The following is a 14,032-nucleotide window of genomic DNA, read 5'->3' on the forward strand; positions in this document are numbered from 1 at the left end:
CAGAGAAGGATATGAACATCTTGACGACGAGGGAAACAAGTCCAACCTGGAAGACAGAGCTACCTGTGAAGCACCACACGCGCTAACCTTTAATAGGTAGATACGACTGACGCTAATGCAGGTACAGAGGACCATGCCCCGCGAACGCTGCCTAGGTTTGCCTAGGTCTGCCCAAGAATAGGGATATAGTGGGTGGCTGGTAACGGTGCCACCAATTAGCGCTCGCCGTTTCTCTGCAAGGACCTACCTACCTGTAAAACCCCCCAGTGATTCCATTCCCAGCCACCCCTCACATAGCATCTCTCCCAACCAACTGTGGTCATGACAAGAAGGGCGAATCATCAAGACTCCCAACCTTCTCATTATTCGCGTTCCCATGTGCCTCTCAATAAAACCGTCTATGTCCCGATCGTAGGTCAAACTCTCTTCTGTCTTCCATTGTCCTGTAGATCTTTTCTCTAGCTTCGTAATTCTGTCTTGGTAGACCTGCACCATCGCAAGCCAACAAGTGAAGCGAGTCTCTTCAGCATCTCAGAGCTGTCTAAGCAAGATGCGACCCAACGGCCTCCCCCTCTCCCTGCTCGTGGCTCTCTCGTCCCTTTGTAGCCCGTCATCAGCTCTGCCTTTCTTCTGGAAAAGAACACCAGCTGCCGAGGCTCTCGCTGCACGCCCTACGTATTCGGTGGTTCCAATTGATGGAAGTGGGGGGCAAGGGAGCGATGCAGACACGACTCTGACAGTCACCGTTACGTCGGCACCGACAACAATCATCGAGTCCTCGCCTCCTGTTACAGAGACAGAGACGGTGACTGTATCTGGCAAGCCATCTACGCGTACTATCTCAATCATTGACATTGAGCCAACTACCGAGGTTATTACAACTACGTTGATTCCAACACCAACAACGCCCACATCTCATACTTCGTCAACGTCAATATCAACTACTTCGACATCAAGCAGTGCTTCCACAACCTCCGTATCCCACACCACTACGACATCAATGACCACTGCTTCAACATCCAATATTCCGTCAACAATCTCCACGACATCCCTGTCCACATCATCTCTGCCCTACCCAACTTCGACCAGTTCAACCTTTGTAACAATGGCCCCGTCTCTTACTACCTCAACACCAGTCTTCACTTGGACCACAAGTAGCTCTTACGATGACGGCCAATGGCATACAGTAAGTGATAATCACTCGCTTCCCTGCTTTAATGAGCTTCTTTAAAGCTCCGAAGGCTGGTAGATGCATACTAACATCTGTTGTTATAGTCATATCCTGCCTGGAATGGTACGCTTATTCCACGATTTCCAAAGCGCTCATAGGGGGTGGGACGCATGGCGAACCCAGCATCATAATCCAAGTTCTTTCTGGCTAAGAACCAAATAATACGACAGTATCCGTGACTGGTCAGATTGGCTGTAGCCGCTACCTGTCATTTGGCTTGCTTCAGCGCCTGTCGAACGTATACACTGTAATGTTAATATGAGACATGTAGATACTTTTTAGTTACTGGTAGGACACTTACGCGACCCAAGGGCTGGAACGCGTCATAGAAGTGTTAATCACAAGCGATGAATTTGACATGAGTCTATATAGTAATAGATAAATGAACTCAAACGATAATCAAAGTACATGAATCTTGATCTTGAATCTCTCTCCTTGTCTGGGCGCAAACTTGTATAGCCAATTGCGTCCCAAAATCCAAGACACATCATGAAAATTACAAGGACGTCAGATCACAAAGAGTACTGGGCTGGCAACCAGACAAAGACACTGGCAATGATGTACAGACCCTAGTATAAAATTTCTTGAGAGCAAATTGCTGTTTAAAGTGGTTGTTAATCTACGGTTCTTCCCTGCCCTAGTCCGATTCCCTGTTACGGGGGATTTACAAGGGATCCTATTACAGCTTCTCTATTATACATACAAAAGCGAGCCGCTGATCTAGAGCTAGCCTGTTTATAAGCTGGGGCTCGAGATAGAACATGCATTGCAGGTTCGGAGAAGGTACACCGTTTATGTTCACTTACGCTTCGTAACCGAGCTCGGCAAAGAAGACAAAATACAGGCCACAATACTCAAGGTGCCTGTCCTGTTACCTGTCCGGTTATCCCGCACTCCGTCACTATTCCCGACAACGTTCCCCGCAACGAAAGACTCAACAATTCGAAACATGGGCAACGACGTCCAAGACTCGAAACAGGCCGATTCTACGGGCCTGATAGCCATCATCGTCGTGCTCGTTCTGCTTGTATTAGGAAGTGTGGCTGCGTATCTGTTGATGAGATGGCATTTCGCCAAGCGGAGGGCGGAAACTGGCGCTGCGGGTGCGGGACGTGGATTCCAAGGTCAAGATGGTGTCTCGACGACGCCGGGAGAGAATGAGCTAGGAAGGAGACGAAGTGTTGTAGCGAGTGGTAAGGCATAAATAAGTACGATACAGGACTCTCGAGGAATTTTTGGGTATACACAGATATATGACATAACTTGAATGGTATTCTTGGCCCCTTATATTACATTCTCATCTCGCTTTTTCCTCTTATTGTGGTCAAGTTGCGAAAGTCATGTGTTTGGCGGGTGTCGTCCTGAGACTTAGTAGTTATATTTACTAGCCTAGTTGAATCGGATGATATCCACATCACTTATCTTCATTGTCCAGCTCCTAAAGCGAGCCTAAGTTGTCCAACTGATACATATAAGTCGGGAATTATCACAGCATGCTGAAAGTTATGTGTTCATATATTATCCTAACCTAGAGTTATGCGACAGTATGCTAAAGCATCAGCGCTCGCTGATATCGTTTTCAGCCACAGAGATCTCTGCAGATCTTTAGGTGCCGGGGTAATGTGATGATATACACTTAGCAGCGTATATACCTATACTACATAGGATGCCGTGATTACACGTTTTTGATATATTGCATTTGCAATATGTATCCCAGGCATGTTGCCCCGCTAGCTTCGGGCCGGATCGCCTGCCATGCTTCATCATAAATCTACGTAGAAACTAACCCTGTTCTCTCCCTGTCAGTGGGGATCCCGTTTGAGGTAAATTGCAGGAGCCCAGGAACCCGGTCGAAGGCTCACAACTACTTGGGTTGACTTTAACCCATGGGTCATGTTATCAGACTCTAGGTTTGTAGCTCCTTGAATTATTGTGAAGTCAAATGTTAGGTAAGATGGAGGGAATGGTGAGCTTACTACTATGGATCTCCCCTGGATGATGCCCACTGCATCTTGGTATAAAACGATACATTCCGCCCATTAGTATGCTGTGATATAGATCGTCTTCGGATCGTACTATCCATTTTCAGTCTTTCTCCAAGGCAAATTCCTTGTTTTGTCATTTCAAGATGAGAAGCACTGGTGCTATTCTCGCCTTGCTGGCTGTGCCAGCTGCTATGGCCTGTCCGAGACGTCCAGGGACGTCAATTACAACGGCCGCTGTAGCTTCTACTGCAACACCAGACGCAGTCTCTTCCTCGGTGTCATTTTCTGCATCGCCTTTGCCCAATTATTCTTCTTCCTCAGCGTCATCTGCGGTGTCTGCGTCGACGGCATTGCCAGTTGTAGCATCGAGCAACGCTGTGAAGGGAACATCGACATTCTACGGAGGCAATCTCAACGGGGGGACATGCTCTTTCACCACTTACTCACTGCCATCGGGAATATATGGCACCGCATTTTCAGGATCAGCTTGGAACTCTGCAGCGCATTGTGGTGCGTGTCTCGATGTCACTGCGAACGGAAAGACGATCACAGTAATGGTAAGTCCCTAACCCTGCTCCTTGTTTACTCCGCACCCACTGATGAACGCTTGCAAATAATATGCTAACGACTCCTTCAGATCGTGGACAAATGCCCTGAATGTGACGAGGGCCATCTTGATCTGTTCGAGGACGCCTTCAATGTCTTTGCGTCCTCGTCAACCGGCCTTCTACCCACCTCTTACACATTCGTAGATTGCCCCATCTCTTCACCGCTTGTCCTACACAACAAGTCAGGAACCTCGGCCTACTGGTTTTCTATGCAGGTCGTGAACGCCAATGAGCCTGTCTCCAAGCTAGAAGTTAGTACGGATGGTGGTTCGACTTGGAAATCAACAAAGCGACAGGATTACAACTTCTTCGAGAATCCGAGCGGATTCGGAACAGATACTGTAACCGTCCGTGTCACTAGCGAGTCGGGAAGCACCGTGACTGTCAGGAATGTGAGCGTGGCCTCGGATTCGCAGGTGACAGCTGGGTCAAACTTCTGATCGCTTCTGACTGCAATGCAGCACCTGCGAATAAGATGCAAGATCATGTAGCCTCAAGTAATTTTCATTGTCTATATTACATTAGTCTTCATAATTTGGTAACTTACACATCTTCAACTCTTAGTTTCCTTGTCGTTGAGAGACAATTACAGAATTTCTTACAGTATAAAACAACTAGCCGTCTGCTTAAATATATATAACTGGGACGCACCTCTCATTGAAATTCGGATAGTTGCGTATCGTGATACTATTCAAAGCTGAATACATCTGATCGAAAACCCTATGACGAGTCTGGTGAAGATGAGTCGTGAGGTAGAAATTGGGCATGAGGAACTGCTATTGAATTAGCGATGGGCTGGCCAGCATCTTCGATCCAACGTCGTGGACGTTAGAAGATGACGGGAGCCCGAGTCCAAGATCCAGTGTGTATGACCCATCGCAAAGTACCTGCTTCAGTAGAGAGACAACGTGGATAGACGATGGTTTTGCTGGGCAAAAGCACATCTTAGATGAAATACACGTTGGATGCGATGACGGTTAAACTGTTAGACGAGCGCTGATGACGCTCGTACCTTACCACCTACAGACCTTATGTATGTTACCGATAATCGTATTCCTAGAATAGGTACACGCGTTCTCGATAGCGTACCTAAGTGCCTAGGTAGGAACGGAACAATCCCTAACTACACGATTTTCCACCAGATCACCGCAAGCGACATAACAGCTGTCGCCGAAATGGAGGGATGCTTTGATACGAAGCCAGTTGTGTGCCCTTCGTGTGCTCTTCAAGTCTTGTCGACGTAGCTAAGTCTAGCTTTTTGAAAGCGACGGCTAGATTGCCATAGGTAATCTTCGCTGTTCTGTTCACGTTCTAAAGTCGCGCTTGTTTCTTGTTACACGATGATCTGGTGATATTGAAGAAGGTTTCGATTAGTAATATAGGGCGTCGCGCACAGAAGAAGTCCGGGTTCCTTGGATAGTCAAATGTCGTGAATGCAAGACCACCTAATGTAGCAGCTTCGCTAAACAGAATTCATTGTGATGGTGTTTTTCTCCGACTTACAGTATGTTTTTGATAAACTTGCAAAGGCAGACAAACTCTGGATTATGGCTACAGTTTGATGATACATTGTGGTATGATCAGAAGGTAAGCCGGGCCAACGATAATGTTCGGAGTAGTAATTCACCGTCGACGTCAGAATTCGGCGACAACAACACACCTGACCCAGTCGAACAAAATAGGGCTCGGCTCCCCAGGACTTCCGAATACAGGCATCCTTTTCGTTTTTGTCACGTTCCAAGCAACCTCATTTTTTGGTGTTATGAATACGACGAATGGGTCGCCCGGTCGCGAAAACAACTCGGGACCCGAATGATGTCAAACGGGAGAATATTAGACCTCACAACTCGTCACGAGCAAGACGAAGTGAGAGAAAAGAGAGGCTGTTCAGCGACAAATGGGAGAAGTGGTGCCACGGTCAGGTCAGTAGGATTTCAGCTAGGCCCAACAGGACGGGCCACGCCCCTGTCTGGACAAACTGCGACAGGGGGCCACTGGCACATGCAGTTCACCGACGTCTGGGGCCGCCTTCGGGGGGCACCGGCCCAGTATCACCTCATGAGGCTCCTGAGTGTTATGATCACGTCCAGATTATCGACCTCATAGGAAATTGTTAGGATTCAAGCCGAATCCAAAATAGTGGCACAGGGAAAAGTTTGACTCATTGAAGAGGGAATGTACACTAGTTGGCACGAGTATAATATCTCCCTGATATTACTGTGTGTCCTTTCACGATGGCTTCTCTTCCGTGTCACACAACAAGCAGTGTTAATAATATACAACCAACATCACACACATCATACATCTAGACATTATCCGTCTGCAGTATTAGTTCATAATCTTCATCTCTGTCGAATAGAGTGTCTGATACCCTTCCCTTGAGAGCACATCACTCTTCTCAGTGCAACCTCAATCAATACCTATCTATACAACCACCCACACCTACATCTCATACACACAACAAGCAACTTACACGATGCAACCATCAATGCGTCTGCGTGTTGCCGCAGGGGTACCACACCCGGTTACTCCAATGATCCCGAAGGGCGGTGCAGTGGCCTCAAAGTACGTAGCAATCAGCAATCAATAGCAACATGCCTGTATATATATCTCTTACAAGGTCGCACAAGCTAACCCAGTCATGAATCGCAGAATCCTCTTGCCAACAGTCGCCTGGTTAGGAGCCGCCGGTCTCGTCGGTCTATACGTATCCAAACAACTCCACCAACGTTCCGTCGGCTTCGACGACATATTCGCCCAGCAGAATACACCAGAGGTAGAGGAGGCTCGGAAAAAGGGTCTCTTAGTTGATCAATTCGGCGATCCGCGCAACAGTCTGCTGAATGTGCTAGGTTGGACCAAATGAATGCAATGCGTACATACCAAAATGTGATGGACGTCGTGAATGTTTAGAGGCTTATCAGTCGGTTTTCTATGTTGAGCATATCAGGGTTGGTGTTTTTAATTAAGGAGTCGTGATATTATCAAAAAGGCCCAAACCATAGTTACGTTGTTATAATTCAATATTATATAATTGCATACCATGAACCTTGAATCCTCGCATGGAATTAAATGTTTTAGATCAATGGGGTCATTATAGGCAATAAACAAATGATAAGCTGAACGACTGCTAGTCAAATACGCGACTACATATGATGCAGTACTAAGTAATATGTTGGTACTAGTATTACTCATAATCTTAGGCCTAGAATCTCTACTAGCCTATAGCCCAGCTACTTCAAAGTCTAGGTTGAGTTGTGGTAGCCCAGGTTTCATTCAAACCTTTCCACCGTCATGTTTGTAAATGGCACTCCCATTCATAGGCCGACTAACAACAATCGCATCCTCCATGTCTTTCTCCGATATTTGTCGTTTAGAAAAGTACTTCTCTACCAACGCCGCCTTGATATCGTCTACCTTGTCCGCTGGCACAAGATGAACGCTACAACCACCCCAACCAGCGCCAGTCAACCGGCTCCCGTAGCTGCCAGCCTCGCGGGCGATGCGGCATATATCGTCAATCTCAGGACAGCTACACTCATACACTTCACGGCATGAGTCCTGAGTTTCATTCATCAGATTGCCAAGCCGTTGATTGAACTGGGCTGTATTGTCGGGGGAGGGGGCTTCAGCGGGATCTTCGAGAAGTGATAAGAATCGAAGAACTCGTAACGCCTCGGTAAACACATGCAGAGCTCGCTGACGGAGCTTGAAATATTCCCCTCGAACAGGAAAGCTCGACATAAAACGACCTTTCAAGTCATCAACCGAGATACTCAGAGCAGAAGCAACATCCTCAACGGTGTATCCTTGCTCTTGGGTCAGAGTACTCTTGGTCAACTCAATCAACTCCTCGAGTTGTTGAGTCATCGACTTCTGTGTGCCCTTGAAGTAATTATCATGGAAGCCACGAATTGACACGCCTAGAGGACCAGCATCTTTCGGAAGCTCAGTGCCCGCCGGGCAAAGCTTGGCATTGAGGTAAGCCGCAGCCATGCTACACTCCACAACCCGTAGATTATAGTGGATGGGCCCAGTGACTTGCTTGTTAGAGGTGACGAAAGACTGAGCAATCATGAAACACAGCTCAGGGTTCGTTTTGGGGAAGAACACAGGTCGCGCTGACAATGTGGGCACGAAGGATACCAGCAAGGCAGATCCTCGTTCAGAGAAAACTGATGCAGACTGATCCATTCTAAAAGTTGTGTAAGCGCAGCCTACAAGAAATAGTGTTGTTAAGGGGTTTACTTACCCTCCCGAATTGACACCAACGGCGCGCTCACTGACAATGGCGACCTCAGTTAGGTCCTTTTTGCTAACGTCGCTCTCACCATTCGCAACCATGACAGCCAGCGCACTAGTACTGACGAAGGCGGCACTTGAACTCAGACCTCCACCCGCAGGCACTGTCCCGTCCATGAGCATCTGCATGCTTTTAGGCTTGAAGTCAGGGCCATGCTTTTTCCGCAAGAGCTCCAAGGCGCCCCTCAACCCGGACTTCAAGTAATTGGTCCACTCGTGTTTCGTTGCGTCAATCTCAACTTCCGAGTGAGGGATATCGAATTCTCGCGCCGGGAACCGCCGATCATCCACGTTCGCGATCTTGATGTTGAATGTCCCTTCGTCAGATGGGGCTTCATCAGTCGAAACAGCGATGATGACATCCGGGATGATGGCCATAGGCAGGCACGAGTAGAGGGAATAGTCAATATGCTCGCCGATGATGTTCACACGGCCCGGCGAACGAGCGACGAATTGCGCAGGACTGCCATAGCGCGCCTGGAACTTCTCGAGCAGATTATTCCATCGTACCCCTTGGTCTGCTAGAGCTTGTGTTGTATAGATGTCGCTTAAAGCAGTCACCGTAGGCACGGGCCCAGACATCTTGGAGGCTATGTATACGCGTAGACCACGAGGGTGATCTAACCCTTCGATGCTAGCCGTGCCTGCACCGTGGGACAGAGTAATGCACGACTTAACACCCCGCTTCGTAGGTCGAGCTCCCCGCCAATCTGTCGTATAATAATTTGTTTAGTCGATCGCAGGGCACGTGCTCGTCGCTATGGTGAAGTGAGATGATCGCGGACTATATAAGAATGAACAGATTGAGGAAACGAGATGAAATACTCCAAATATTCATTTCGTCACGCGATGAGAATCTCCAGCCAAATTGAGGGGCGTTCTTGTTTTCACAAGCGCCATGTTAATTCCTCCCCTGTACCTTTGAAGACTTGAAGTGACTTTACCCCTCCATTCCGCCCTCCACATTTCATACCCCAGCCTCTCATAAGTACCTAGGTAGGTAGGTAGTCTCTTTACACCACTCGACACCTACCTACTCCGAGCTATACTTATGTCTCTGGCTCTGAAAGCACCAAGAGATATTGCCTAACTCTGATTCTATTGACCAACTCGCTTGTATGGCTTGAGTAGTTTGAAGTAAAAAAGACGAACAGTTTGGGATTTCCATCGAACAATGTACATTTCCTCTCTGCCTAAACTTGAGCAAGGCAGGGGTCCCTGGGCTACCGAGGTAAGTAGGCCTGTACCTTGCCTGTAAACTACCAGGTACCTACCTGTACCTTACATACAGTACTTGCAGCCTCAATCCTCCCGGCCGACTTACATAAGAACACCGGGTATCCCAAAACACCACTTCTAAGACAATTTGAACGTTGTAGGCACAGATAGACACTTAATAAATGATAGGGTCTCGCAAGTCAATATTAATTTCATGTACCTACCTCTTCAAATTAATGATACTCGAAAAAGCAGCGGCACATGTTACCCAGATTGTTGGAAAGCAAAGAGCACCATGAAAGACGGCACTTATGTCATATATTTGCCAGCCCTTGTCACTAAGCAGCGCCTATTGTTGTACTTTTCCTGTATTCTTAGTTCGAGCTCATGCTATGCGTCACTGTCCTTTGTCGTCAGACACGATGGCATGTTTGTTCATGTGAAAGACATCCCAAGGAATAAAGTCCAGAGACGCCCACTAAATTAGAGTCTCCGATGGAAAGGTATGATACACCTAGTTTCAAATACCAATGACCATGAGGTTTAGAGAACAAGTATTAACATTCTTCGCATTCGCTACCGTTGCTGCGGGTTGGAGGAATACGGTAGCTTTCGAGTTCGCTAGGCCGGGATGCGACGGGTCGATTTCAAAAGCCTGGAGTAAGCCAGCCACAGAACTTCCTACTTATATTCTCTCTCTCTCTCTCTCTCTCGTTATCCCCCTATTCAAAAACCTCCCATTAGTAAAATAGCGACTGACCCCCAAGAAAAATAGTTGGCACAAATCACCAGCAGATTAAACGTAAGTTCGACACAACCGAATCTACAGACTGGTACAATATACCGAAAGCGATCAAGCTAACACGCAGGCGCAACAGTCAAAAATACCACGCAGAGCGTGTACATAACGACCGTCAACGACGGGATTTGGCGCTGGTACGGGTTCCCGGCGAGCACGGAAGATGGCACTTCGTGCTATGGCGACCCGGTCGGACGCCTGCATTGGCCGTGCTTCGACGTGAACGGTTACGTGTCCGAAGGCAAACCAAAAGTCGAATGCATCCGGCTCTGCAGCATGTGGGCGGGCAAGGAACACAGCTACTCGTGCGCTGCGATTGGGATTACCGAGTAGGTGGCTACCAGCCTTCTAGTAAGGGCATCGCACGTGAGGGAGACACGTAGATACTACAATAAGAACAGCTCAATAGGAAGGATTAGAAGAAGGGAGTGATATGCACTGATAGACGAAGATTTCAATATGGGACGAGCATGGCCCTTGTCACTCTAAATTGCGTGCGCTACAAAGGTATAATAAATATACATTATGGTAGAGAGGCATGTCACACAGCCCAACCATGGCCTTCAGCTTCAGATCGTTATCGTTAAATGTTCAAAATTGCCAATCCGTTTCATTTTAATCCATATCCGATAGAAACATTGCATACATAACTAAATAGGTACGCCATAGCCACATACTACCACCGTATCCATTGAGATCGAAACCATACACAGGATATACAAGTTTTGGTAAATTGCTTCCAGACTTTTTGGACACCGCTCAATGTCAGTTATACGTCAAAAAACTTCTTGCCACCACGAGTAGAATGATAAGGGAAAAGAAATAAAGCCAGACAAAACGCCAAACGCATATGCAACATCATAATCAATTATTAGCCATGTAAGCCACTAGTGCGTGATCGCATCAGTTCTCGCCGCTTCTTGTCCTTTTCTCCGTCCCATACAAGGAACTCATGTAGACCCGAGCCGCTAGGAACCATAGGCAGGACAGGCACCTTTTTGTCCGTCATAACTTCTAGTAGAGCAGGGCCGTCTGATTCGATCAACCATTTAAGATACTCTGTAGTGTCCTCTGGCTTGATAAGTCTTTTGTGTTGAACACCCATAGCATCAGCAAGCTTCATGAAATCGGGATTCTTTTGATGGGTGTGCGCATATCGGTCTTCGTAAAAGAGGTTCTGCCACTGAGTAACCATACCCTGCTCCTCATTGTTGAGAACAATGACTTTGACACCTATGTTGAACTGGGCAGCGGTGGAAAGTTCAGTAAGGGTCATATTGAACGATGCATCACCGTCAATGTCAATGACCAAGGCATCAGGCCGTGCAACTTTGGCACCAATGGCAGCAGGCAGCCCGTATCCCATAGTGCCTAAACCGCCGGAGGTAATCATGGTTCGAGGATAGCGCCATCGGAAGTGTTGGGCTGTCCACATTTGATGTTGCCCTACTCCGGTAGTAATGATCGTCTCGTGCTTCCGGGGCGCAGTCAATTCGCTGAGCTGCTCAATGAGAACTTGAGGTTTGATCATCCCTGGTCTCTCAGTGCGTTCGAAAGAGTTCATTGGCCACTTTTCTTTCCAAGACTTGATCTTGTCAAACCATTCCTTGCGATCCGCCATCGATGTTGAATTAACGTGAGGGAGTAGCTGCGACAAGTTCCTTGATACATCACCCTCAATGGCCTCAGTTGCTTGAACAACCTTGTTTATGTTCTTCGGCATGATTTCGAAGTGAACAATGCCACCACGACCCTCTGCCGCAGCGGCTTTTGCGGCAGGCGCAAACTTGGAAATGTTGAGTGTGACACGATCATCAAATCGGCTACCCAAGGCAATGATGAGATCAGCCTCTTGCATAGCCATATTAGCAAACGCAGAGCCGTGCATGCCAAGCATGTACAGAGACTTCTCATCCAGCTCATCGAAGGCTCCCAAACCATGTAGCGTAGTGGTGACGGGGATTGACGCCTTGTCTGCGAGCTCCTTGAGCAGCTGGGGTCCGTTCTCAGACGTTATAATTCCGTGGCCAGCATATATAACGGGTCGCTTTGCGATGTTGATGAGCTCTGCGACACGAGACAAAGAACGTTCAAGCTGTTTTTGTGTAGCCTCCATGGCAGCGCGCGAGGCAGCACTGGGAAGGCCAGGCAAGGCAGATGTTGTGGGAATCGCCCTCCTCAAAACGCCAGCAGTAACGTCCTTTGGTAGATCAACGAGCACCGGACCGGGGCGACCAGTTGTAGCAATTTCGAAAGCTTCGTTTATGCGGCGCGGCAACTCGGCAATATCCTTTACCATAACGTTCCACTTGGTGCAAGCTCTCGAAATGCCAACAACGTCTGCTTCCTGAAAGGCATCGCTGCCAATAGCGCCAGTGACCACCTGGCCAGTGAATACAACCATGGGTGTGCCATCCGAAAGAGCATCTTGCATCGGGGTGATCACATTCGTGGCACCGGGGCCAGATGTGACAAGAACAACGCCTGGTTTACCAGAAGCGCGAGCATAGCCCTCAGCCATATGCCCAGCGCCCTGTTCGTGTTTTGGAAGGATAAAATCGAAGTGTTTCGAGTTGTATATAGCATCGTAAACGGGAAGGATAGCCCCACCAGGGTAGCCAACTATGAGTCACTATAAGTTATTATCCCTATCGAAAAGTAAAATGGCTATCAGAAAACATACAGATGTGTTTGACACCGTGCCGCAGCATCATTTCGTGGAAGATTTCGCCTCCAGTTTTGCCAATGAACCTAGTTTTTACGTCAGCTACAATCTCAACGCAATTGCCATAGAAGGGGAGGGACGTACGATTCGTCCATGTTTGGGGTGCTTGGGTTGACCAGTGGTTGCACATGGCTACGGTCCTTTGCGTCGGCGACATTGAAGCTAGGCGCAGGCGTGTCTCTTATTTGACTGAACACTCAAGATGTCAGTCTAAGGGCTGAAATAGCTAGATAAATACAATGCGCAGAGTATCGCAAACTTACGGGGTAGGTTGTGCTGAGGTGGTCTGATTCCGGACGGCGTTGAGCGGCTTTGTGGTGGTTTGTAGAGCCGAAGCAGCGGGGGAAACGGTGAAGGAACGCTGATTCTGTCGCGAAGTTTGCGCAAGGGCCCTGACGGCCTTGGCGGCTTGTCGTGATCGAAGCATTGTGAAATGGCGGATTCGTGAGAGGAGAGGGGAGGAGAGCTTTGGTCTGGGAGGGCCAACCAGCCAGCAAAAGTCCAGGAAGCTGGGACGGATGGGTCACCTAGAACAATGATCGTGGAGTGTCGTCGTGTTTGGATTCGAGATTTGAGATTCAAAATTCGAATTCGAAAGAAAAGTGAGGGAACCCTAGAAATATGACGACGGGAACCAAGGTGTGCCACATCAATTGTCCCACGACGTCGACACTGCAAGACAAATTTGAAGTTTGACTGCACAAGTGGTGAGTCGAGTGGGAAAAAGACATTCAAGGTATCCAGCGGTTTTCGGCGCTACCACAGCTCGCAGGTCTAGAGCCGATCCTGAGGCACCACAAAACTTAGCCGTCCAAGATTCGTGAGAACTGTGGGGTTGACCCCGCCACGGCTTGCTCCCGTCCAATCAACAGCCAGACAGCCGCTGTGGTACTGCGTCGTGCAGCCGTTGGCCCAGGCAGACCCGCCCTCTGGCACAGGCCCTTACAGGGCCCTGTAAGGGCCAGTACAGGGCCATCACAGGCAGTACACAGGTCAGACAGTCGACAGGTACTGTACAGGCTCGGCAGGCCCTGGCTGTGGGTCCCGCTATCTGCAAATCAACGTGAGTGGCGAGTGGTGGCGATATCGGCTTACCAGAAAATCTCTGTCTCCATCATTGGCCTGGTCGTCATTTGGTGTATGTCTGTGTATGTGTACCATGAT

General features: G+C 48.3%; 6 protein-coding genes across 6 annotated transcripts; 4 read left to right on the forward strand and 2 right to left on the reverse strand.

Annotated features, from left to right (window-relative positions):
• Window positions 1-276: 276 nt before the first annotated feature.
• On the forward strand, window positions 277-1,657 carry F5B22DRAFT_609748 (uncharacterized protein). Its single transcript, XM_047975161.1, has 2 exons — window positions 277-1,186; window positions 1,276-1,657. Exons 1-2 carry the CDS (start codon window positions 551-553, stop codon window positions 1,327-1,329), a joined length of 690 nt encoding a protein of 229 aa, XP_047830122.1. The 5' UTR covers window positions 277-550; the 3' UTR covers window positions 1,330-1,657.
• A 1,522-nt stretch (window positions 1,658-3,179) lies between these two features.
• On the forward strand, window positions 3,180-4,420 carry F5B22DRAFT_218704 (carbohydrate-binding module family 63 protein). Its single transcript, XM_047969744.1, has 2 exons — window positions 3,180-3,773; window positions 3,854-4,420. Exons 1-2 carry the CDS (start codon window positions 3,360-3,362, stop codon window positions 4,262-4,264), a joined length of 825 nt encoding a protein of 274 aa, XP_047830123.1. The 5' UTR covers window positions 3,180-3,359; the 3' UTR covers window positions 4,265-4,420.
• A 1,695-nt stretch (window positions 4,421-6,115) lies between these two features.
• Window positions 6,116-6,904, forward strand: F5B22DRAFT_218913 (uncharacterized protein). The gene is made up of 2 exons (XM_047969746.1): window positions 6,116-6,389; window positions 6,477-6,904. The coding sequence occupies exons 1-2, from the start codon at window positions 6,301-6,303 to the stop codon at window positions 6,688-6,690; spliced, it is 303 nt and encodes a 100-aa protein (XP_047830124.1). The 5' UTR covers window positions 6,116-6,300; the 3' UTR covers window positions 6,691-6,904.
• On the reverse strand, window positions 6,896-8,933 carry F5B22DRAFT_218648 (galactokinase). Its single transcript, XM_047969743.1, has 2 exons — window positions 8,077-8,933; window positions 6,896-8,019 (listed from the first exon to the last, which is right to left on the reverse strand). Exons 1-2 carry the CDS (start codon window positions 8,706-8,708, stop codon window positions 7,101-7,103), a joined length of 1,551 nt encoding a protein of 516 aa, XP_047830125.1. The 5' UTR covers window positions 8,709-8,933; the 3' UTR covers window positions 6,896-7,100.
• A 300-nt stretch (window positions 8,934-9,233) lies between these two features.
• Window positions 9,234-10,745, forward strand: F5B22DRAFT_218710 (uncharacterized protein). The gene is made up of 4 exons (XM_047969745.1): window positions 9,234-9,357; window positions 9,418-10,004; window positions 10,120-10,146; window positions 10,223-10,745. Exons 2-4 carry the CDS (start codon window positions 9,875-9,877, stop codon window positions 10,474-10,476), a joined length of 411 nt encoding a protein of 136 aa, XP_047830126.1. The 5' UTR covers window positions 9,234-9,357; window positions 9,418-9,874; the 3' UTR covers window positions 10,477-10,745.
• F5B22DRAFT_219006 (thiamine diphosphate-binding protein) lies at window positions 10,458-13,788 on the reverse strand. Its single transcript, XM_047969747.1, has 4 exons — window positions 13,132-13,788; window positions 12,953-13,057; window positions 12,827-12,894; window positions 10,458-12,765 (listed from the first exon to the last, which is right to left on the reverse strand). The coding sequence occupies exons 1-4, from the start codon at window positions 13,293-13,295 to the stop codon at window positions 11,015-11,017; spliced, it is 2,088 nt and encodes a 695-aa protein (XP_047830127.1). The 5' UTR covers window positions 13,296-13,788; the 3' UTR covers window positions 10,458-11,014.
• Between the last annotated feature and the right edge of the window lie 244 nt (window positions 13,789-14,032).

The sequence above is a fragment of the Xylaria bambusicola genome (assembly GCF_022495145.1).
Source record: "Xylaria bambusicola strain CBS 139988 unplaced genomic scaffold F5B22scaffold_25, whole genome shotgun sequence".
Lineage (NCBI taxonomy): Eukaryota > Fungi > Ascomycota > Sordariomycetes > Xylariales > Xylariaceae > Xylaria > Xylaria bambusicola.

What these genes read in the sequence shown, in the direction of transcription:
- F5B22DRAFT_609748 (XM_047975161.1), top strand. Translation starts at nt 551, where the DNA reads ATGCGACCCAACGGCCTCCCCCTCTCCCTGCTCGTGGCTCTCTCGTCC. An exon ending in ATGACGGCCAATGGCATACA is followed by an intron (nt 1,187 to 1,275) that starts GTAAGTGATAAT and finishes CTGTTGTTATAG; the next exon opens with TCATATCCTGCCTGGAATGG.
- F5B22DRAFT_218704 (XM_047969744.1), top strand. Translation starts at nt 3,360, where the DNA reads ATGAGAAGCACTGGTGCTATTCTCGCCTTGCTGGCTGTGCCAGCTGCT. An exon ending in GAAAGACGATCACAGTAATG is followed by an intron (nt 3,774 to 3,853) that starts GTAAGTCCCTAA and finishes CGACTCCTTCAG; the next exon opens with ATCGTGGACAAATGCCCTGA.
- F5B22DRAFT_218913 (XM_047969746.1), top strand. Translation starts at nt 6,301, where the DNA reads ATGCAACCATCAATGCGTCTGCGTGTTGCCGCAGGGGTACCACACCCG. An exon ending in GGCGGTGCAGTGGCCTCAAA is followed by an intron (nt 6,390 to 6,476) that starts GTACGTAGCAAT and finishes CATGAATCGCAG; the next exon opens with AATCCTCTTGCCAACAGTCG.
- F5B22DRAFT_218648 (XM_047969743.1), bottom strand. Translation starts at nt 8,708, where the DNA reads ATGTCTGGGCCCGTGCCTACGGTGACTGCTTTAAGCGACATCTATACA. An exon ending in GTTGGTGTCAATTCGGGAGG is followed by an intron (nt 8,020 to 8,076) that starts GTAAGTAAACCC and finishes CACAACTTTTAG; the next exon opens with AATGGATCAGTCTGCATCAG.
- F5B22DRAFT_218710 (XM_047969745.1), top strand. Translation starts at nt 9,875, where the DNA reads ATGACCATGAGGTTTAGAGAACAAGTATTAACATTCTTCGCATTCGCT. An exon ending in GTCGATTTCAAAAGCCTGGA is followed by an intron (nt 10,005 to 10,119) that starts GTAAGCCAGCCA and finishes CAAGAAAAATAG; the next exon opens with TTGGCACAAATCACCAGCAG. An exon ending in AAATCACCAGCAGATTAAAC is followed by an intron (nt 10,147 to 10,222) that starts GTAAGTTCGACA and finishes CAGGCGCAACAG; the next exon opens with TCAAAAATACCACGCAGAGC.
- F5B22DRAFT_219006 (XM_047969747.1), bottom strand. Translation starts at nt 13,295, where the DNA reads ATGCTTCGATCACGACAAGCCGCCAAGGCCGTCAGGGCCCTTGCGCAA. An exon ending in ACCTCAGCACAACCTACCCC is followed by an intron (nt 13,058 to 13,131) that starts GTAAGTTTGCGA and finishes TTGAGTGTTCAG; the next exon opens with TCAAATAAGAGACACGCCTG. An exon ending in GCACGGTGTCAAACACATCT is followed by an intron (nt 12,766 to 12,826) that starts GTATGTTTTCTG and finishes AGTGACTCATAG; the next exon opens with TTGGCTACCCTGGTGGGGCT.